The following is a 23,348-nucleotide window of genomic DNA, read 5'->3' on the forward strand; positions in this document are numbered from 1 at the left end:
AAACCAATGGAATCTGGGAACCCCACACATGGGCAGCAGTCAAAATGTCTCTCAGGCTGCACTCAGATTCCTGAAGGGCCATTTGTAATCCCCAGGGTTCTAAATAGTTTCTAAGATGTATTAGTTTTTCTTGCAACAGTCAGACTCTTATTACCTTGTGTAGTCTCTGTGTGGGCTATGATTTCCCATTATCTATCACTCTACAGCACTCATGTTTTCAGCCTGAAAATGATATTAATGACCATCCTCTGCTATCATGTTGGGGCTGCACGGTGGCACAGTGGTTAGCACTGCTGCCTCACAGCACCAGGGACCCGGATTCAATTCCAGCTTTGGGTCACTGTGAGAGTGGAATTTGCACGCTCTCCCCGTGTCTGTGTGGGTTTCCTCCGGGTGCTCTGGTTTTCCTCCCACAGCCCAAAGATGTGCAGGTTAGGTTGATTGGCCATGCTAAATTGTCCTTTAGTGACAGGGGGATTAGCAGGGTGAATACGTGGGGTTACGGGGAATAGGGCCTGGGTGGGATGGTTGTCAGTGCAGGCTCGATGGGCCGAATGGCCTCCTTCTGCACTGTAGGAATTCTACTCTATGACTAGTTATAGTAATGACCATTACACTGCGAGGCCTAATAGTAATTGGCACAACTTCAAAGTCCAAGTACACTGGCAACTTAGTAAAAAAGTTTATTTACAGTATATGCATATCCAAATTCCATTTGTAGTTCATAAAACTTACATATTCAAGGCACATGTATGTTTGCTGCACTACATTAAAAGGCTTATGTACAATTTCTCCTGGTTTTAAGCAATTCATTTTACTTAATAGAACAGAACATGTACGCTTGAACAGACGGACAATTATCAGCTGCAAATAACCTTCCCTCCCTTTCTCCCCCCCCCCAAAAAACCTGAAAATCTCTTTACAAATTACAAGTAACCATATTATCTTAGGTACATTATTACTTCCCAAAGAAAAATGTTTGAAGTATTTTACATAACTACAAAGAGCATGGCTTATTTCTGAGAAATACATTAGTGTATGCAGCAGCAAAGAGTAGCCATGTATCTTTTATTCAAAACCATATCACGGTCAATCCAAGAATAATGGTTAGGATTGAGTACAACAACAGGTGGAAGTATTGAATTACACATTCAAAAGGATTTAAAAAAAAATTAAACTATATGAAATTGGCACCTGGCTGCACACCCTTTCAAATGTGCTGTGACAGCATTGGACACAATGTCATTTACAGGACAGATGAAACAGACATGAAGGTATCTCTCACTCTCCCTCCACTCCTCCAGGTGCATTGCATTTGTACGTCTGTTTACTGTCTTATGTACAAACAGTTAACAGGAAAGGAAACCTTAAATGTCATGTGAACACAAGCAAGTTAAAAAATAATTTAGAAACCCTGAAACAATACAAAGCTGCGTAAACACAACCAAAGTTTATCAGAAAATATTTAATATGAAATCTATCAGCAGTCGGTAAGATGCTATCAAAAAACCGATGTCAGCAGAAGCCACTACATCTGTCTTTAGAAACTACAAAACAAGCAGTGCAATTTACACAAACTAACCCTCAATCCTCCAAGTGAATCTCTTTAACAAAGACATGTTTAGAGATTGTATATAAATCCTGAAATACAAAAGTTATGTAAACGACAGAAGTAGGTTCTATCCATCACCGCCGGTGTCTGCTATGACTCGAGTGGCTGTTGTGGTGTTTTGTGGACCTTTCATACGACCGTGATCGATCGTGCCTCCGCTCTCTGTGATGGCTCCTACTTTCTTTGTGCTTTCGAGGAAAATCTAAACGCTCTCTGGATCTACTTCTAGATCTTGACAAACTTTTACTGTAGCTCCTGCTGTGAGACCTTCTGCGTTTGTGGGAATTGTACTTGTATTCACGGATATCGTCATATTCTTTGACTTTCGGCCTGCCAATGTAAGGTGAGCTTCTTTTATGCCGTTGCGGAGGGGAATCACTGCGGCTTCTTGAGTGGCTGCGGGATCGAGAGCTGTTGGATGCAGAACGACTCCGAGTTCTTCTGCTTGCAGGGAAGAACAATCAATCAGCCCAAAACACAAATTAGTACTCAAATTATACCAAAGTACACAGAATTATAGAATGGTACAGTGCACGAGGCTATTTGGCTACCAAAAACAGCTCTCTGAAAGAGTAACTCAGCTAGTCCTACACCCGTCCCTGGATCCTGAAAGTCCTCCCTTCAGCTGTTTAATTCCCTGTTGAAAGCCCCATTAGTATCTGCCTCTACACCACACTCAGGCAATGCAATCCCAAGGCCTAAATACTCTCTCCATAAAAAGTTTATTAAAAATGAGGTCAATAGATATAGAACATAGAAAGTAAAACCAGAAAAAAAAAAATCACAGCTACACCAAGAAATGTACACTTTTGAAATATTAGCTGGGTGAAGTTGGCTAGTGAATGACCCAATGTAGATGTTTGCCAACTTTCAATACCATATCCCTCATATGTACTCCAATCCAGCTCACATAACTATATAAAGGATCACTCTTTCTTACACCCCTAAACACCCACCTGTTCAACTTCTAAACTTACTAAGAAATAAGGTGCAAGCAGCTGAGGTCTTTCCAGGGCACTGATTTATTTTCGAATGCTTTTTTATTAAAAAGGGAAGAACTCAGGAGAGAGAATTTATCTTAGACTATACCTGAAATTGGAAATCTGTTCAGAGGATTGCCACTTTTGTTTATCTACAAATTTGCAAGATAAATGTAATGAAATCCATTAAGGTTTTATTAAAGCAGATTTGTAGAAAAACAGTAAATCTTTCTAATAAATGACAATGTAGATTCTACAACAGCTCTGTCCAATTTTAAAATTGGAAATATAATCCAAATTAGTAAATTATACAGTTATTGATCTCAGACTGGTAGATCAAATAGTTCAGGTTTCAGCAGGACAGAATTCACTATTAGTTCTTCAACCAGAACACCACATGTAAACGTCCAGGTACTGGCGTGGGTCAAAGCAAAAGGGCGCTGTAACATGACCATGCAAAGCTCATACATATTCAGATTGATCTTTTGCACAAGCGCAAGAGAAATGTCTGGCACAGGCAGAGAAAGAGACACAAGTCAGTGAAATACGAACACTTTTGATTAGCATTACTTACCGCCGCCTAGGAGAATGTGATCTAGAGCGAGACCTTGAGTAACTCCGACCTTTGCTTCTACTTCGACTTCTGCTACTCTTACTCTTTTGAACACTAGAAACAAAAGTTATTTTTGGAATTTTAAAATAGGCACCTAGATTCATGACAAAACTGAGACAAGTTTTCTCTAAGATACAGGAGGAAATTCTGATAATGCCGCACGGTGTAATTGATGCCATTTTTAGGAAGCCACGAGGCCTCTTTTACCAGAAGCAACTTTCCTGTGACCAAGCAACGTGTAACTTTTTAAATAATTTAAAACTGGTCAAAATAGGAATCATTTATCTCACTATTCTCAAACTACAAAATGGGACGCAGTATTAAAGGGAATACGTCCGATATATTCTTCACTCACCCATTAAAAGGACTAGCAGATCGGGGCCATTTCTCTTCCTCATCAAGTTTTCTTCGAGCGTTTTTCATTGCCTGAATAGACAGCGGTGAAGGTTTCTCAAACTTTCCATCCTTGGGAGAATCTATAAGGTACAGATCATTTGGAGAAAACATTAGTGAATGTTTAATGTATTCAATCAGATCCTGGCCAATGGAGTCTCATAACCTCACCTATCCACTTTGGTTCAGTAACCCTTAATATCCTTGCCCAATAAAAACCTGTGTCAGATTTTAAATTGAACCCCCAGAATTGGATTTTTGGGGAGGGGCTCCATCTACCCCAACAATTATTTTAATTATCAGTCAACACAAAATTCAACGACATTAGATTACTCAAACATAACTCATATCAATCACTTGTGTTCCTGAAGACAGACTCTCAACTTTCCCACTCCCAATAAACTGATTGGCCTCAAGCAAGTTAAATGTTTTTTGCCCTTCCTTAAACAGTGATAATTGGATTTTTAAAAATTGAAATTAGGAGTAGGCCACTCAGCCCCTCAAGCCTGCTCCATCCTTGAACAAGATCGTGGCTGATCTGATTGTAACCTCCATTTCACATTCCTAAATCTAAACGGCAGAATTCCCAAATCAGGAATTTCGAAATTTAATGATACATTTGTAATTACCCCGCACCTAAGTAATACACATGTAAGTTGAAGCAATGATTTAGTTAACGCTTAGTGCAGTGAGCATTTCAGAAATCATTTGATTAATCATAAAAATATATACAAATAAATAATTGGAATTATATCACATGGCAATGCATCATATTAAGTTTGAACTATTTGAATGCTAAGTTGACTAATAACAGAACAAATGGCAAATTTAATTTTACTAAACAAAAGTTTGCACCTGGTTTTGACGATGGTGAGAAACTAGGTGGAGCGTCTAATGCAGGTGTCCCATCTGGTAAAAGACCTTTGGCTTTAGCTTTTGCTTCCTGAAGTGCCACCTTCCGCTTTTCAACTTCACTGTCAAGGTGTTCCAAATTTGCCTGCAAATTGTACATTGTAAATTGAGAACAAGCTCAAAGAAACAAAGAACATGCAACCAATATTTTTTCTCTCAGTTTCAAACCTTTTTTCTGGTGTAGAGTTTTAAGATTTTCACACAGATTTCCTTCATTTCTTCCTCACTTGTTCCGAACAATAGAAACCAATGGGGACGATTTGGGAGTGGAATCTGCAAAGAGTTAAGTCAAATTACATGGCCACAGAATTAAATGATTAGGATTCAGCCTTCTTAATGCAACCATAATTAGAAATCATAGAATTCCTACAGTGCAGGACGCCATTTGGCCCATCGAGTCTGCACCAACAACATTCCCACCCCAGGCCTTTCACGTACTTTATCTTTACAGTTAAAAGACTCAGCAGAGTCAAGTTTTATTGAAAAAACTGATCTATTTTTCAAATGTCCATCTCCCCTTGATGGAAACCACAGGAAGTGATTGAAACATCAAACATATAGGCAACATCTAAAAACTTAAGCCTCTGTTAAGAAGCTGTAGCCAGGTACTTAGAATAATCCCAAATACACAGACCGAAAGGAGTTAGATTTTGTCTGTTTAACTTGCTGGTCTTAAGTCAAGGTAATAGGGTCACCATCGTTTTTAGGTGTAGTGTGCAGGGAGAGAGGTGGCTTTTTTTTAAAAAAAGGTCAGGTTTTTTAACCCAATGATTCTCACTTGATAATGACTGGCAGCACCTGATTCACAAGATCACTGGCTACTTAGCCGTGATTTGGAATAGTTAGCCAGAAACTCTAAAACCTTATCCCATCAAAAGACAACGTGTTTCATAGAAATGTGTACACTTGTGGAGAGGAAGCAGGTGTTCACCAACCTCAAGTGCCCTAGCAGCCAAGTAGATGCAGGCGCAGGCAATGGTCTCTGGATTGTACCGGACAAACACATCTGTCCGCAGACTGTCATTCATATAATTCCTGAAATAGACAAGAAAAATGTTGCGGCAACCCACCCAATACACTGCTAATTTCTGAGTGTAACTGCTTTAGATGAAAAGCTAAAAAACCACACAGGGTTCAAAATGCTCACTTTTCTGTTATTTTTGTAAAACAACCAAAAGTAGAAGAATAAAAACAACAAAATAAATGAAGCTAAAGAATTTGGAGAAGACAAAGACCTTTAGCCAAAGATGGAGATTGGTTTGTCCATAAGAAATTAATTTAGATCAAGCACCTTTACAATTTATTGACTAGATATTACAGCTTAAAAGCAAAATGGCACATTTCCGCGGGTAACACCATCAGATAAATAAAATTTCCTAAGTGCCAATTTTCTAGCTATTCTTACATTTTGAACAAATGTTTTACCAAATGCAGATTCCACACAACACTTTGTTAATTTCTATTTTCATACTCCCCTTCTTTCAAGCACGTTGGCCAATATAAATTGCAAAATTTTCCAAAGTCTTCAATATCATTTTATACTGGAAAACTGGACACTTAGAAATGAATTAAGTCTCCCAGAACATTCCTTCCCTGATTAGTATTCCTTCATACAACTCCACTAGGAGACATTCAGAATCGACTTCAATAAAGTACAAGAATGATCACATTGACTTCAATGATCTGTTCTTGGCAACCAAGTATGTATGGATAGTTATTCATGAAATGGTAATGCTTATTAAAAATTCTAGTATAACCTTATGGCATCATTTAATAATGAAAAATAATCTGATGGAAATTTATTCTTCCACAGCTATGTTGGATAAGCCATTCTTAAAAATCTGCATGTACTGCACAAATGAGCATTTTGATCCCTGTATAGTAAGGAACATAAAAAAAAGAAAAAAAAACACAGAGAACCCATTTTAACCTCCATGCTGATCTACTCACTGGCCTGCTCTCGTGATAAACCAATACAACTCAAGACATGCAATGTAAAATTAAGACATACTTAAAAACATCCATATTTCATGAAAGTCTTGAGATAATGATCCATGCTAGAATATCTGCACTTCGTCTCCTTGATCACAAATGTATGTAAATCGCAAAAAAAAGTTTTTCCATGCACCAGCAATACTCCAGTCACTGATATCTTCTCAAGCCTGTACAGATCAAAGATCAATTCTTTGAACACTTGAAATCAGTCTTTATCCAATCTTAAGGGCCACGCAATCAAATATGGAAGCACTCTTCTTGGTAACTGTCGCATTTGACGCAAATACTTAGTGAAAGCATTTTCAATTCTCCCCAGTCTTCTTTAGTGACAACAGCACAGAATAATTCTTCTTGCTCATAGTCCCAGAATTCAAGATTCAGCCAAATCAGAAATTGAGAAGCTGCAAGATATCACAGGTGCTGCACAACAGTCAGAAGAGTTTCAACAGTCTCATTAACAGTCTTTGATTAGGTTTTCTTCCATTACAGCAATTATTAAAAATAGATTGTTACATAATTGTCTATAATAAAACATTGAAAGCTATTATATATTAAACATTAAAATTACAATAGAAACATTACTTTTAAATTTAACATTTAAATTTATAAAACAAATCAATATTTCAATTTCTACATATATTAATAACTGTTTAACACAAGAAGCAGTTGGCCAGTTACTATATACCACCTCTCACTAGACAGTCAGCCTTCTTGGAGGAGAACCTGCAATGGATTGGTTCAAAGTGGCAGCCAGTTAGGGCCATCCTGGCATCAAAGTGCTTGGAGGGCAGTTCAGAAGTCTTAGTCACTTACCATCAGGGTCTACCCTTTGATCGAAAGAGTAGAAAAAAAGAGAAGTTAAAATGGGTTCTCAATTAAGCAAATGCTACACCAGCCATAAAAAGACTAGTGAGCAGAAATATGAAACGTTATCCTAGTAAGATTTTTACACAAATCAGGTGTGCATGTTTGAAAAATAAGATTCAACAATCTAGCAAACCACATTCCCCCCCTACCCCCAAAAGTGACTAGAGCACCATCTCTCTCTGATAAATGGAATTAATGTAATTGAACAGAAGTTGTTACTGGTACGTTAACATGTTCTCACTTCTGCCAAGATGGACTCAACAAGTTAACTCTGCATTTGTTTCCATAGAAACCCTACAGTGCAGGAGGCAGCCATTTGGCCCATCGAGTCTGCACCGACAACAATCCCACCCAGGCCCCATAACCCCATGTATTTACCCTATTAATCCCCCTGACACTACGGGTCAATTTCACATGGCCAATCCACCTAACTTGCACATCCTTGGACTGTGGGAGGAAACCCATGCAGACAAGGGATGAATGCGCAAACTGTACACAGACAGTGACCCGAGGCCAGAATTGAACCCAGGTCCCTGGCACTGAGGGGCAGCAGTGTTAACCACATGGTAACTTTCTGATCTTGACTGTGTGTCAAGGAAACGAATAACAAAGGAAAGGACCTTTCCACAAAGTAAAGGAATCATATACATTTCCAAAATGCTCGGATCAGTCACTGAACACTATCCTGCATTCCCTTGCTGACAAGACCAGCAGAGGCCTGGTTAAAGGTTGCCAGCCTGCCCACAAGCCAGGGAATGGTGCAGAGAAGGACTGGGGAGGAGAGAAACATATAGATACATATTTCTGCCACTGTCTTTGCTGGTCATCTAAAAAAACAAAGAAAATCAACTTACCATGCAGTCTGGACCAGAGGCCGGTTACGTTCACATTCTAACACCTGAAGGTACATAACGATAATCTGGAAGATACAGGTTATAGAGTTACAACTGAACCTCATTTTGTCATTAGTGGGAGTGCCTGTAAACAGAACCCAAATACCATTTAACACTGTCCCCATTTTTCACTTCAATTGACTATTTTCTTTCATCTAAGCAACTGAAGTGCCACATTTATCACTGAAGGCACACCTTTGCAAAGACTCAGTGGAGACAAATGATTTTATTTTCATTAAAAAAGCTAATTCCAAAAATATATTAAATTCTCCTGTCGTGGTTGTAAATATAGTAGCATGCACAGCAATGCAGTTCTGCAGGAGTATTATGGCCTGTAGCAGTGAAGCACAGAACCAGCTACGAGTTCCAGTTAAAGCCGTGAATGACATTTAAACCCACTTACTTTCATTTGAATTGCAAGACGGGAAAAGTGCACGGTATCAAAGCTTTTCTGCAACACAGGGCTTATTTAACCAGTTATTGTTAATTTCAAAAGAATAATGGGGTTGCAAAGCAATTTTCCTAACACTTAAAAAGGTGCCTAAAATGCGTGAAACAGGTATTTTGAGAGAGTTGCATTCAAAGTTACACGTACATGCCCTCAAGTTCAGTCTGCCAGATCGACATTCAGCCTCCAAATAAAAATATTATCTGCCAGAAACAGATCAGAGCAAAGATTTGCTCCTCACCATCTCGTCACTGCCCCCATGCCCTTCCAAGGTCCAGCGTGCACTGAAGAATTGACTTTTTTAAAAAAATAAGTGTTGTCAATGTATGCAAAAATACAACAGTGAACATAAACCAGCTTACAAAACAATACTTTCAATATGCAGTGGGAAGATTTGTACCCAAACTTTCTGATACAACTGGCATGTCATTCCAATGTTTCTAATTGGCTTTGATTTAAATTTAAGATGTTAAATTCTACAGTCCAACATCCAGGACCAGGACAAGGTCCAATGGGAATGTATAAAATATAGACTACATTATATCCACTGGGCCCCAATAACCAAAACATGGCTCTTCAGCCGCTATTGGAGATGAAAGGCTGAAAATAATTTCTGAATTGCAAGCTCAAGACCAAAAAGTACTAGAACCATTTGCTCAAAGCCAAATAAACTGTCTAACGCAGTGGGTTTCCACTTTATTAGTTATATAAAAATTGTATGATTGGTTCTTTCCAAGTCTTCCCTTTGCTTTACAAGGGAAGCTATTACAAGAGGGCATAACTATAGGGTTCGTGGTGGGAGATATAGGAAGGATATCAGAGGTAGGTTCTTTACGCAGAGAGTGGTTGGGGTGTGGAATGGACTGCCTGCAGTGATAGTGGAGTCAGACACTTTAGGAACATTTAAGCGGTTATTGGATAGGCACATGGAGCACACCAGGATGATAGGGAGTGGGATAGCTTGATCTTGGTTTCAGATAAAGCTCGGCACAACATCGTGGGCCGAAGGGCCTGTTCTGTGCTGTACTGTTCTATAAATCTGGAACTGATAGTTAAGTCAAACTCAGCAAAACTCCAGAAAAACATCTAGCTGTGTTAACCTTCAAACAGACATCAAATACCCCAATTCCAGTTGAATGTCATAGACCTGCATGACAACCATACCTTTCTTTCACCACAGAAGCAGCCTAAACTGCTGAGCTTTTCCAGCATTTCCTGATTTCATTTCAGATTTCCAGCATCTTCAGTGCTTTGCTTTCTAAGTCAAGTACTCCGTATCGCCCAACAAAACCCAGTGTCCAGATCGGTTAAAAACAGTCAAAATTCACAATAAAACAAGTTTTACCAGCAAAGGCTAGAACCCATAAATTCTGACTAATGCTCACATAGTAGGACTTCCTCCAAAATTGTCAGGGCTGTTGCAACCTTTAAACTTAAATAATGCAAGAATGCATTATAATCAAAATGCATTTAAACAAATACGTGCTTGTGCCTTTATGTAGCAAAATCAGTATTCCTGATAATGTGCTAGAAGTAGCACATTGCTGTAAAAATAATGCAGTAAAGAACTGGGTTTGATTAATCCCATGTACAAAAATCTATCACATGGCAGAAAATTAAATGCTCAATTGAAATAACCAAAAGCTGTAAATTAATCTGTGTCCTTGAAGATCTGGGCTCACCGTTGACAAAAGTGAAGAGGCCACAATAGTTTAGACTAAGCTCTGCTTTCCAAACAAGTACCCAAGTGAACAAAACAAAAGACTTAGAAAATAAGCTTGTTATATCTCAAACAGCAGGTTAAACTGACGAACCTTGTGAGGGTGCTTGACATGAACACAGAATCCCAGCTCCTTTAGCACTCGTCTTTCTGCCTTTATGACTTGATTCTTTAGGTTGACATAACTCTGGTCCAAAAGAAGTGGTACAGGAGACCTGACATAACAGAAAACCATATCAGTTTAAAATATTGATCTTTATGCTAATACTAGATATTTCAATAGTCAATAATTATACGCTCACATTAATCAGGAAATTTCAGGACAAAATTTCAACAAGTTCTCAAAATTGCCAAATATTGTTTTCACATTCTCCCATGACATTCCTCATGTTGGTTTCTTCCATTTAAACACTCCTGAAATGTTTTTGTGTGACTTAATGCAATTGACATTAATCTCAATGACATGCCCTTCATACATTGAACATTTAAACAGAAATCAGCTGATTGTGCTAAAGAATTCAAGAAAATAGCTTCATGCCCATTGCCAGGTATTCAGAAATTGCTTCGAAAGCCAAAGTGCTTTAACGGCAACCACCAATTTCAAGAATGTGGGTTAAAAATATGTTCCATGTATTGTTTTGAAAATAAAGTTCATGCTCTAAATTAGCTCTTTCTGGACAGAGGAGCAAATTTTTGAGATGTGGCGTGGACGGTGGCACAGTGGTTAGCATTGCTGCCTCACAGCGCCAGGGATCCGGTTTCAATTCCAGCCTCGGGTGACTTTCTCCCCATGTCTGCATGGGTTTCCTCCAACACTCCAAAGATGTGCAGGTTAGGTTGATTGGCCATGGTAAATTGTCCAATGGTGTCTGGGGGGGTTGCAGGGTAAATACGTGGGGTTAAGGGGATAGGGCCTGGGTGGGGCTGTTGTTGGTTCAGGCTTGATGGGCTTCCTTCTGCACTGTAGGGACTCTATGATCTATGATGTGATGAACAATAGCAGCTATTCTTCCCTACATACATAGTCAGAGGTTTACAGTATGGAAACAGGCCCATTAGCCCAACTTGTCTATATCGCCCAGTTTTTTTTACACTACTAAGCTAGTCCCAATTGCTCGCATTTGGCCAATATCCCTCTATACCCATCTTAACCCATGTAACCGTCTAAATGCTTTTTAAAAGACAAAAAATTGTACCAGCCCCTACTACTACTACCTCTGGCAGCTTGTTCCAGACACACACCACCCTCTGAAAAAATTGCCCCTCTGGACCCTTTTGTATCTCTCCAATCTCACCTTAAACCTATGCCCTCCAGCTTTAGACTTCCTTACCTTTGGAAAAAGATGCTGACTATCTACCTAATCTATGCCCTTCATTATTTTATAGACCTTCATAAGATCACCCTTAAGCTTCCTACGTTCCAGGGAGAAAAGTCCCAGTCTATCCAGCCTTTCCTTATAACCCAATTCATCAAGTTCCGGTAGCATTCTAGTAAATCTTTTTTAGTTTAATATCCTTTCTATAATAGGGTGACCAGAACTGTGGCCTTATCAATGTCTTTTACAACTTCAACAAGACGTCCTAACTCCTGTATTCAATTTTCTGACCAATGAAACCAAGCATGCCAAATGCCTTCTTCACCACCCTGTCCACCTGTGACTCCACTTTCAAGGAGCTATGAACCTGTAACCCTAAATCTCTGTTCTATAACTCTCCCCAAAGTCCTACCATTAACTAAGTCCTGCCCTGGTTCGATCGACCAAAATGCATCACCTCGCATTTATCTAAATTAAACTTCATCTGCCATTCATCGGCCCAATTGATCAAGATCCTGTTGCAATCCTTGATAACCTTCTTCACTGTCCACTATGCCACCAATCTTGGGGTCATCTGCAAACTTACTAATCATGCCTCCTAAATTCTCATCCAAATCATTAATATAAATAACATAACAGTGACCCAGCACCGATCCCTGAAGCACACCGCTGGTCACAGACCTCCAGTTTGAAGAAACAACCCTCTACAACCACCCTCTGTCTTCTGTCATCAAGCCAATTTTGTATCCATTGGTTACCTCACCCTGGATCCTGTGAGATTTAACCCTATACGACAACCTACCATGTGGTACCTTGTCAAAGGCCTTGCTAAAGTCCACGAAGACAACGTCGACTGCATGGCCCTCATCTACGTTTTTGGTTACCTCTTCAAAAAACTCAATCAAATTTGAGGTGCATGATTTTCCACTCAAAGCCATGCTGACTGTCCCTAATCAGTCCTTGCCTCTCTGAATGTCTGTAGGCCCTGTCTCTTCGAATACCTTCCAGCAACTTGCCCCCTACAGATGATAGGCTCACTGTCCTGTACTTCCCAGGCTTTTCCCGGCAGCCCTTCTTAAACAAAGGCACAACATTTGCTACCTTCCAATCATCAGGCACCTCACCTGTGGCTGTTGATGATTCAAATATCTCTGCTAGGGGATCTGCAATTTCCTCCCTAGCCTCCCACAACATCCTGGGATACACTTCACCAGGTCCTGGGGATTTATCTACCTACCTTTAAGATTTCCAGCACCTCCTCCTCTGTAATATGTACACTCCTCAAGACATCACTATTTATTTCCCCAAGTTCCCCAACATCCATGACTTTCTCAACAGCAAATTGATTGAAACAGGTTGAATGGCCATAGTAAATGATCTTTCAATCGGAGAACGTAAATCCAAGTTACTTATCAGTCAATACAGTATTTGTAATCAAAACCAACCTTGGCATGGTTAAAAGAACAATTTTCAGGGCAGTTATTAAATTCACAGAATCCCTACAGTGCAGAAGAGGCCATTCAGACCATCGAGTCTACACTAACTCTGACAAGAGTATATCACCCAGGCCCTCCCCCGCTATATCCCCATAACCCCACACATTTCCCACGGCCAATCTAGCTAACCTACACATCTCACCAGGGGGCAATTTAGCATAGTCAATCTATCTGATCTGCACTGCTTTGGACTGTGAAAGGAAACCGGAGCACCCAGAGGAAATCCACGCAGAAACAGGGAGAATGTGCCACCTCCACATAGTCACCCAGGGCCAGAATAGAACCCAGGTTCCTGGTGCTGTGAGGCAGCCGTGTTAACCATTGTGCCACAGTGCCGCCCTAAATTTTTTTTTAAAAGATCATACAGTCAGGGGACTGCTCAATTTAGGATCCAGATCAAATATCGCTTCCAGCTTGGAATTTTCAACTAACCCTTTTGGTAACTTCAGGATCTGCCGTTTTAGCTAAGTTTTATGCTCATGAACCATGTAAACATTTGCAACTTACTTCTTCTCCCTGAGTTTCCGCAAATGATGAAATACATTGATGACATCCCGAATGCGCCGAGGATCTTCTTCAATTTTAGATGCCAAATGAACGCAAGCCATTGATAATATCTGTTGTGAGAAAAAGATATTAAAAGTTTCCATTTTTAAGTGACCTTTTTACTTGTATTCCAACTGCATTTTTGTAACTCCAATAGGTGCTTACCTAATCACATATTGGTTCCACATAGATTTGTCTGCCTTTTAAAAATTACATTCCTCATCTAATATTTTTGATCAATATTACATCCACTTCATAAATGCCAATTGTACTGCTGCGATTACTGATCAGATACACCAACAATAACTTAAGGCCATAAAGTTTTCAAATTCAGAACTGCGTTTACAGTCACATTTGTTGTACTTCCAGATATGGCTGCCAATTTACGTGCAGCAAGGTTTTGCCAACAGCAAATTAATGAATCAAGAAATAGGATCAGGCCATAGTGCTCCTAATGCCTACTCAGCCATTCAAGGTAACGGTTGAACTACTAAATTAATTCCACTTTCCCACTCAATTTCCACTACCTTGATTACCTTAATGTGTGAAAGTTTATTGACCTTAGCTTTGAATACACTGAATAATTGAGCACCCACTGCCCTAGGTTGATAAAAGCTTGTGAATATATTGAAATTAAATGAGGAAATTTCTAAGCTCGAACATAAATAGCCCACCTCTTATCCCGAGACCATGGCTCTCCATCCAGGGAAAATAACTCCTCAGCATCTACTCTGTCATGACCTCATCAGAATTTTATATATTTCAATGAGATCATCTGTCATGCTTTCAGAGACGATACACCCTACTCTCTTCAAATCCCCCTCTTACTCATTAAGTTTATCGTTCCTATGTTAAGGAATCTAAAACCAGCACATACCTAATTGCAGCAAGACTTCCTTACTCTCATACTGTGACCACCGTGCTATAAAGACGTATACCATTTGCCTTCCTAATGGCTTGCTGTACACGGCATGATCTTGCTCGTATTCGTGTGAGGACATCAAGGAGTCCCCCTGAATTTGATTTATTGTCACATGTATTAGTATATAGTGAAAAGTATTGTTTCTTACACGCTATACAGACAAAACAATGTTCATAGAGAAGGAAAGGAGAGAGTGCAGAACGTAGTGTCACAGTCATAGCTAGGGTGCAGAGAAAGTTCAACATAATGCGAGGTAGGCCCATTCAAAAAGTCTGATGGCAGCAGGGAAGAAGCTGTTCTTGAGTCGGTTGTTACATGACCTCAGACTTTTGTATCTTTTTCCCAACGGAAGGTGGTGGAAGAGTGCATGTCCGGTGTGTGTGGGGTCCTTAATTATGCTGCCAACATTTCGCAATCTTTAATATTTAAAAAAATATTATTTCTCACATTCTTCCTACCAAAGTAGATTGTTTCACATTTCTGCACATCATACTCTTTCTACCCTCTTCTTGCCCACTCACTTCACTAGTCTATACCTCTCTCCCTTCCTTTCTATCCCCCTCATAAAACTCAATTTTTGGATCGCCAGCAAATTTGGATATATTACACTCAAAGATTCAGTATGCAAGAGGGTTAAATTTTACTGAGCTAAAATGGTCTTTGTCCTGAGTTAAAATGTGTTACCTTGTCACAAGAGCTTCTGAAGAATCCAGTCACCACCCCCTTATTTTTCAGTAGTCTGTTGGGAAACTCCATTTGAATGCACACCAATTTTACATATACCAGCAAGCAATTCAGACGACGTGTGAAAATAGACTATGAATGCCAGCAGGTTACAGACCTGGGGAACCATACCAGTGTCCAATCCTGGCTTCACCCAATACCTAGACATTCAAGTTTTCCAGCAAGGGTAAACAGATGGCCATTGGGAACAAGAAAGGTGGAAAAAGTACAAAAGCAGCCAAAGTGAGGATGAAAATAGAAAAATAACGCCCAAACATGACACAAGTGAAGCAACATACTGTGAATGCTTCATTGGGTCTCATATAAAATTTAAGTATCCAAACAATCACACAAAGATAATGTGCTACACCATTTACACTAGATAATTCCAAGATACATAGAGGAAATATATCAATTTACACTATCGGTATTTCACCTCAGTCAGGAGCCAATGGAATAACTCCAAATATACATTGCAATTATATATTATACAACACAAGCAAACTTAACCAGACAAATGTGCAGCTTGACGAATAGTTCTAAAGAGTCAAATGGACTCGAAATGTTGTCCTCTCTCTGTACCAATGCTACCAGACCTGCTGTTTTGTTTCAGATTTCAGCATCCAGTGTTATTGACTGACAAATAGTGACTTATTTGAATCAAATATCTCAAGCAGCAGAATTCGCCATTACAGCCACCACTAAGTGGAGGTTAAATGAGAAGCAAAATCGCCAAAATGTTTCTAATTAGCACATCCTGAATCAGACAGCAATTTCACATGTAGCACTCACTTTTCGGATCTTCAGGAAGGTTGCACAGCATGTGCATTACATTTAGGTGAAGTTTGCCCTAGATTTTGCCATATATCAACTATATTGCCTTTTGGTCTTCCTGACACCCAATTTGTCTCTCCAAACTAGATGGTCCAATGCTACATGGCAAAATGCCCATGGGGGAAGATGGTGATATCATTATGTCAATGGACTAGTAATCCAGAGACCCAATCTAACGTTCTGGGGACATGGGCTCAATCCCATGTGACAGGTGGTGGAATTTAAATTCAATAAAATCTGGAATTGAAAACCAGTCAAAGCAACAGTAAAAATACCCATCTGATTTACTGATGTCCTTAAGGAAATCTGCCATCGTTATCCATTCTGGCTTACACGCGACACCAGACCCACAGCAATGTTGTTGACACTTCCAAAACCCTCTGAAATTACCTAGCAAATCACTTAGTTCAAGGGTTATTAGGGGCAGGTAACAAATGCCAACCTTGCCAGGAACACCCACACCCCACGAACGAATACTTTAAAAAAAAAAACTGCTTCCTATGGCAACATAGCATTTTGCTCCAAAGTGAAAATCTGGCTCACTCCCTCCTGCTCCCCCACCCCAAAAATCTGTTTCTCAAAAGACAAGTTAATCTCAGTAGTCTGACAAATCATTTTCTGTCAAAATCATTCCTCCCAGCAGAAAATGGTGATCCACCCAAAAAGAAAATGAGAAGCGAAGGAGAAAAGCATCACAGAACAGAGAAAAGCACCACAGAATAGAGAGCATGTATCATCTGACTTATGCAAAAAATACAAATCTTGCGTATGATTTAAGCTGATTGATGAGGGTAGGGCAGTGGATGTTGTCTACATGGACTTCAGCAAGGCCTTTGACAAGGTCCCTCATGGCAGACTGGTGCAGAAGGTGAAGTCGCATGGGATCAGAGGTGAGCTGGCAAGGTGGATACAAAACTGGCTCGGTCAAAGAAGACAGAGGGTAGCAGTGGAAGGGTGCGTTTCTGAATGGAGGGCTGTGACAAGTGGTGTTCCTCAGGGATCAGTGCTGGGACCGTTGCTGTTTGTAATATATATATTATATATATATATATATAAAAATGATTTGGAGGAAAATGTAACTGGATTGATTAGTAAGCTTGCGGACGACACAAAGGTTGGTGGATTTGCGGACAGCGATGAGGACCATCAGAGGATACAGCAGGATATAGAGCAGTTGGAGACTTGGGCGGAGAGATGGCAGATGGAGTTTAATCCGGACAAATGTGAGGTAATGCATTTTGGAAAGTCTAATACAGATAGGAAATATACAGTAAATGGCAGAATCCTGAGGAGTATTGATAGGCAGAGGGATCTGGGTGTACAGGTACACAGGTCACTGAAAGTGGCAATGCAGGTGGAGAAGGTAGTCAAGAAGGCATACGGCATGCTTGCCTTCGTCGGCCAGGGTACTGAATTTAAAAATTGGCAAGTCACGTTGACGCTTTACAGAACCTTAGTGAGGCCGCACTTGGAATATAGTGTTCAATTCTGGTCACCACACTACCAGAAGGATGTGGAGGCTTTGGAGAGGGTACAGAAAAGATTTACCAGGATGTTGCCAGGTATGGAGGGCATTAGCTACGAGGCGAGGTTGGAGAAACTTGGTTTGTTCTCACTGGAGCGACGGAGGTTGAGGGGAGACCTGATAGAAGTCTACAAGATTATGAGAGGCAAGGACAGAGTGGATAGTCAGAAGCTTTTTCCCAGGGTGGAAGAGTCAATTACTAGGGGGCAAGTTTTAAAAGAGATGTACAAGGCAGATTTTTTACACAGAGTGGTGGGTGCCTGGAACTCGTTGCCGGGGGAGATAGTGGAAGCGGATACGGTAGTGACTTTTAAGGGGCGTCTTGACAAGTACATGAATGAGATGGGAATAGAGGGATATAGTCCCTGGAAGCATAGGGGGTTTTAGTTAAGTCAGGCAGCATGGTCGGTGCAGGCTTGGAGGGCCGAAGGGCCTGTTCCTGTGCTGTAATTTTCTTTGTTCTGTGTGTCGCAATTACTTCCCAGAACACTTTTATCATATGACTTATTGCAAGCAATATTATGCTATTGCATATGCAACAAATTTAGGGGAGAAAAATCTGCTTAAAACCAGACTTCCAAATACAACAGCTGGAATGATCAAGCTAGATTTTGCATATTTTAATAAAAATCTGGATCCCAATCCCATAGGTGACTCAACAACATTGAATTTATTGATTTAAATTCACTTCATTATGTGCTTGAATAGTACATTTCTAAATTGGTTTATAAGAGTGAACCAACTACAATGAGATGAAGATTTGCACTGATTGAAGTCTACCAATCTAAGTGTGATATAGTAGGGACACAAGCCAAAGCTTAGATACTTATAAGGAAAAAGAAAGCTTTCACCAGGTTTGTCTTGTACACCTCCTAATATTTTCTTCAATGGCAACTTTGACTGGCAGAAGCAACGTGAATCCTCCCCCAAAGTCCCAACTACATTAAAATAAAACTGTACATAGATAACATACTGAACATTCTGAATATCCCTCTGGAATCCAATTTCAGTTCAAACTCTTACCTCCATGGGGTGCTTCACAAAGGATTTTGAATAAAAGAAGCGCTGAAATAAAACTTGTCCTGTTGCCATTGCCACCTAGATCCATAAAGAGAACACAATCAGCCCAAAAAATTCAGATAACGCAAGAACATAAGAAATGGAGTAGGCCATCTGGCCCCTCGAGCCTTCTCTGCCATTCAATAAGATCATGGCTGATCTTTTCGTGGACTCAGCTCCACTTACCCGCCCGCTCACCATAACCCTTAATTCTTTTACTGTTCAAAAATTTATCTATCCTCGCCTTAAAAACATTCAATGAGGTAGCCTCAACTGCTTCACTGGGCAGGGAATTCCACAGATTCACAACCCTTTGTGTGAAGAAGTTCCTCCACAACTCAGTCCTAAATCTGCTTCCCCTTATTTTGAGGCTATGCCTCCTAGTTCTAGTTTCACCCGCCAGTGGAAACAACTTCCCTGCTTCTATCTTATCTATTCTGTTCATAATCTTATGTTTCTATAAGATCACCCCTCATTCTTCTGAATTCCAATGAGTATAGCCCCAGTCTACTCAGTCTCTCCTCATAAGCCAACCCTCTCAACTCCGGAATCAACCTAGTGAATCTCCTCTACACCCCCTCCAGTGCCAGTATATCCTTTCTCAAGGAGACAAAAACTGTACACAGTACTCCAGGTGTGGCCTCACCAGCACCTTATACAGCTGCAACATAACCTCCCTGTTTTTAAACTCCATCCCTCTAGCAATGAAGGACAAAATTCCATTTGCCTTCTTAATTACCTGCTGCACCTGCAACCAACTCCTTGAGATTCCTGCACAAGGACACCCAAATCCCTCTGCACAGTAGCATGCTGCAATTTTTTACCATTTAAATAATAGTCTATTTTGCTGTTATTCCTGCCAAAATGGATGACCTCACATTTACCAACATTGTACTTCATCTGCCAGATCCTCGCCCACTCACTTAGATTATCTATATCCCTTTGCAAACTTTCAGCATCCTCTGCACACTTTGCTCTTCCACCCATCTTAGTGTCATCTACGAATTTTGACACACTACACTTGGTCCCCAACTCCACATCATTTATGTAAATCGTAAACAATTGCGGTCCCAACACTGATCCCTGAGGCACACCACTAGTCACTGATCACCAACCAAAAAAACAGCCATTTACCCCCCCCTTTGCTTTCTGTTAGTTAATCAATCCTCTTTCAATGCTAATACATTCCCCGTAACACTGTGCACCTTTATCTTATGTGGCAGTCTTTGGTGTGGCACCTTTAATTCAGTGCCTTTGGTGCAACACCTTAAAAGGCACCAGATGCCTTTAATTCAATATTAGTCTGGAGAACTGAACCCATTATACAAGTTAATTTGCATCACTACTTTTCTGGCTAATTAAAAAAAAGATTTAATTCAGTCCTGCAAATTTACAAATCGGCTCAAGTAAACTCTTCAATTTTCAAGTCATTTCCATTTAAGCTACCTTTCATCATTCATTGAAGTGTTTAAATCTTATAGTACTTTAGCATTCTGGTTATTGTACTGAACTAGCAGCAGTTCACGTAAAATCCCACAATGGTAAGTCACAAGGCTGAATTTCTTGCATCTATCACCACAAAGCGACTGAAAACTGCTGGACTGCCTTAACCCCAAAGAAAAGCAGCTGTCCCTACCTGCTCTGGCCTACATATGACTCGAATCCCACACGAAATGGTTGACTTTCAAGGCCCTGTGAGGCAGCCTTACAAACCACTCACGTAAAAAAAATTTCCCCAGTGTCACATTTTCTCAGGATAAGTAAAAATGGGCAATAAACAAAACCATGTTAACACTAACATTACAAGAGAAAAACATCTATATTCTAAGATGAGTATCAGCACTTAAAAGTATAACAATTTTCTATGACCCATTTTGATTATTAAAATTTATCTTTTGTCCTTTCAAATTGAGTTATTTCATGGAATATTCTAAATCATATTACTGAATAAACTCCAATTAGCCCATCAGTGATGATCACAACTAGCAATTTGAGATAAGGAAACTAACACCACCACACAATGGAGACTGGAAGAAAAACATGATGGTGACTCATACACATGTTTCAGCATTTAATATTGTGATGAAGGACTAAAAAGTGGTGCGTTAAGCGCCCACGTCTATTAATTCATTAATTCCCGCATGATTTTTTTTGGGGGGAGGGGGCTGAAGCTGGGGTTCCCCACAACGTGTCTCAGAGACAGATCTTTGTTGTCTCTCGAATGCAGAAATAGAAAAATGATCGAGCACAAAAAAAATGAAGTCATTAAAGACCACCATGTCGCAATCAGAATCCCAACTGGATCTAAATTTACACAATGAGACCAACACGTCAATCCAGACTAAGGTGGGTTCTGAGAACCTACAAGTGGCCTTGACCCAATTTCTTGTTTTTCACTCTTACACAACGACGCCAGCACAAAGCCCCAAGATTATTTACAGCAATTTGAAAAGGGTGGCAGCAAATTGCGTATCTAAAGTCACCGTTTTAACCATCTTAATCCAAGTCCGGGGAACTCGGCAGCTTCAGTCATTCTGAGGCGCCGCCATGGTTCCCCCATCGACATTCACCATCTCTTCCGCCCTCAATTTGGGGATTATAGCCCGCAACAACTCCCCACAATCGCCAAAACTACCGAGTAAAAAGAGCCCTAGACAAAGCTTCGCTGCCACACGCTGTAATCCACGGTGCCAGCCACTTCCCCCGGAGCCCAGGAGCGGAGGCAGCGAGGCCTGCTTGGCCCCCCCTGGGCCTACCTGAGGGAGTTTCAACAAGATGCCGGCCGCTTGGATTAACTCGCATCCCACTATCCTCAGGTCGGTCTCCACCTCCGGGTCCAGCCCGTCCGACACCGAGGCCGTCAGTGAGAGTTTCTCCTCCGAGATGAGGCAGTTTTCCAGGGTCAGGGCGATACTCGAGTACAGTTTGTCTCCGATCAGGATCCCGCTAGCCGCCATTTTGTCGTTCCCCCCCCTCCGTTCCGCTCCTCGCGCGCCGGCTCCCACCCGGCCACTTCCGGCCCCGCTCGGCGGAAGTCCCACCCCCTCCGCGGCGCCATTGGCGGATCCCGCCCCCATTTGTCCCGATTCCGGACGCTGATTGGTCCGGGGTGCCGTCAATCACCTCCCCCACCCTCCGGGCTTGACTCCTCCATCTTGTTTTCTGGCTGATGGACAGCAGCTCCTCACCCACAGCGGCAGCGCCTCACCCAGAGCGGCAGCGCACCGACCTGGAGACGGGGGAGTGAATAATTCTCCGCTTTAAATATTTGACGTGATGGAAAAACAGTAAAAAGATCCGCCCCGTCTTGAGTCATGCCATTCAGCTGAAGAGGATGACGCAGATCAAAAAGATAACTTCCCCTCCCCCACCATTCAGAGAGTTTCATTGAGAATATGTAAGCTTTGGCATAAAAATAAATAATTTTGGGAGAGTATAAGTAACAGAGAATATGCTACATCTAGGAACAGGAGGACATTTAACCCTCTTACTCTCCTCAGTCTGTTCATGGACTGAATTAGAGCGCAGAAGGATGCCATTCAGCCCGCTGATTCTGTGCCAGTTCTCTACAAGAACAAGACGCATTGTAACTGCTGAGATATTCCAGCATTTTCTGTTTTTGTTTCAGATTACAAGATCCGCAGTATTTTGCCTTTATATTTCTATTCCCGATCCTAATCATTTGCTGCTTAAAATGTGTTCCCTCATGTTATAGTAGGTCCCTTTGATTTTCTATCAATGTCCTCTGTTTCTTGATCATTTTACTAATGAGAACAATTTCTCTATTTACTCTGTATCAACCCCTCATAATTTTGAATACTTCTACCAAAATGCTTCTGTAAAGTGAACAATTCCAGTTTCTGCAATCCATCCATAAAACTAAAGTTAGCTCAGGGACCATTCCCTGAAGCGTCCAGAACACTAACATTTTGATTTGATTTGATTTATTATTGTCACATATTAGTATACAGTGAAAACTATTGTTTCTTGCGCGCTGTACAGACTAAGCATACCATTCATAGAGAAGGAAATGAGAGTGCAGAATGTAGTGTTACAATCATAGCTAGGGTGTAGCGAAAGATCAACTTGATGCAAGGTAGGTCCATTCAAAAGTCTGATGGCAGCAGGGAAGAAGCTGTTCTTGAGTCGATCGGGACATGACCTCAGACTTTTATATCTTTTTTTTGATGGAAGAAGATGGAAGAGAGAATGTCGGGTGCGTGGGGTCCTTAATTATGCTGGCTGCTTTACTGAGGCAGGGGGAAGTCAGAATCAATGGATGGAAGGCTTGTTTGCGTGATGGATTGGGCTACATTCACGACCTTTTGTAGTTTCTTGCGTTTTTTTGTAGTTTCTTAACATCGTTGCTAAAGTGTGGTGCCCAGAATTGCGCAAAAACGGACAGCAGGGAGAATAAGAAAAGTGATATGTGGAGAAATCAAGAGCCAGAATCAGATGACACAGTAAAAAATAGTAGGAACAGGACAAGGAACA

At 40.7% G+C, this 23,348-nt stretch overlaps 1 protein-coding gene across 2 annotated transcripts; it reads right to left on the minus strand.

Moving 5' to 3' along the window:
* Positions 1-670: 670 nt before the first annotated feature.
* On the minus strand, positions 671-21,871 carry LOC144487508 (cyclin-L1-like). Of its 2 annotated transcripts, XM_078205593.1 has the most exons (11): positions 21,611-21,871; positions 18,819-18,893; positions 13,753-13,862; positions 10,528-10,648; positions 8,227-8,291; positions 5,446-5,545; positions 4,679-4,783; positions 4,454-4,595; positions 3,561-3,681; positions 3,167-3,259; positions 671-2,053 (listed from the first exon to the last, which is right to left on the minus strand). In XM_078205593.1, the coding sequence occupies exons 1-11, from the start codon at positions 21,809-21,811 to the stop codon at positions 1,687-1,689; spliced, it is 1,500 nt and encodes a 499-aa protein (XP_078061719.1). In that variant the 5' UTR covers positions 21,812-21,871; the 3' UTR covers positions 671-1,686. The 2 variants fall into 2 exon arrangements, with proteins under 2 accessions (XP_078061719.1, XP_078061720.1); XM_078205594.1 differs by lacking the exons at positions 8,227-8,291; positions 10,528-10,648; positions 13,753-13,862; positions 18,819-18,893; positions 21,611-21,871 and adding an exon at positions 6,522-7,332.
* Positions 21,872-23,348: the final 1,477 nt, after the last annotated feature.

Source organism: Mustelus asterias, unplaced genomic scaffold (assembly GCF_964213995.1).
Source record: "Mustelus asterias unplaced genomic scaffold, sMusAst1.hap1.1 HAP1_SCAFFOLD_838, whole genome shotgun sequence".
NCBI lineage: Eukaryota > Metazoa > Chordata > Chondrichthyes > Carcharhiniformes > Triakidae > Mustelus > Mustelus asterias.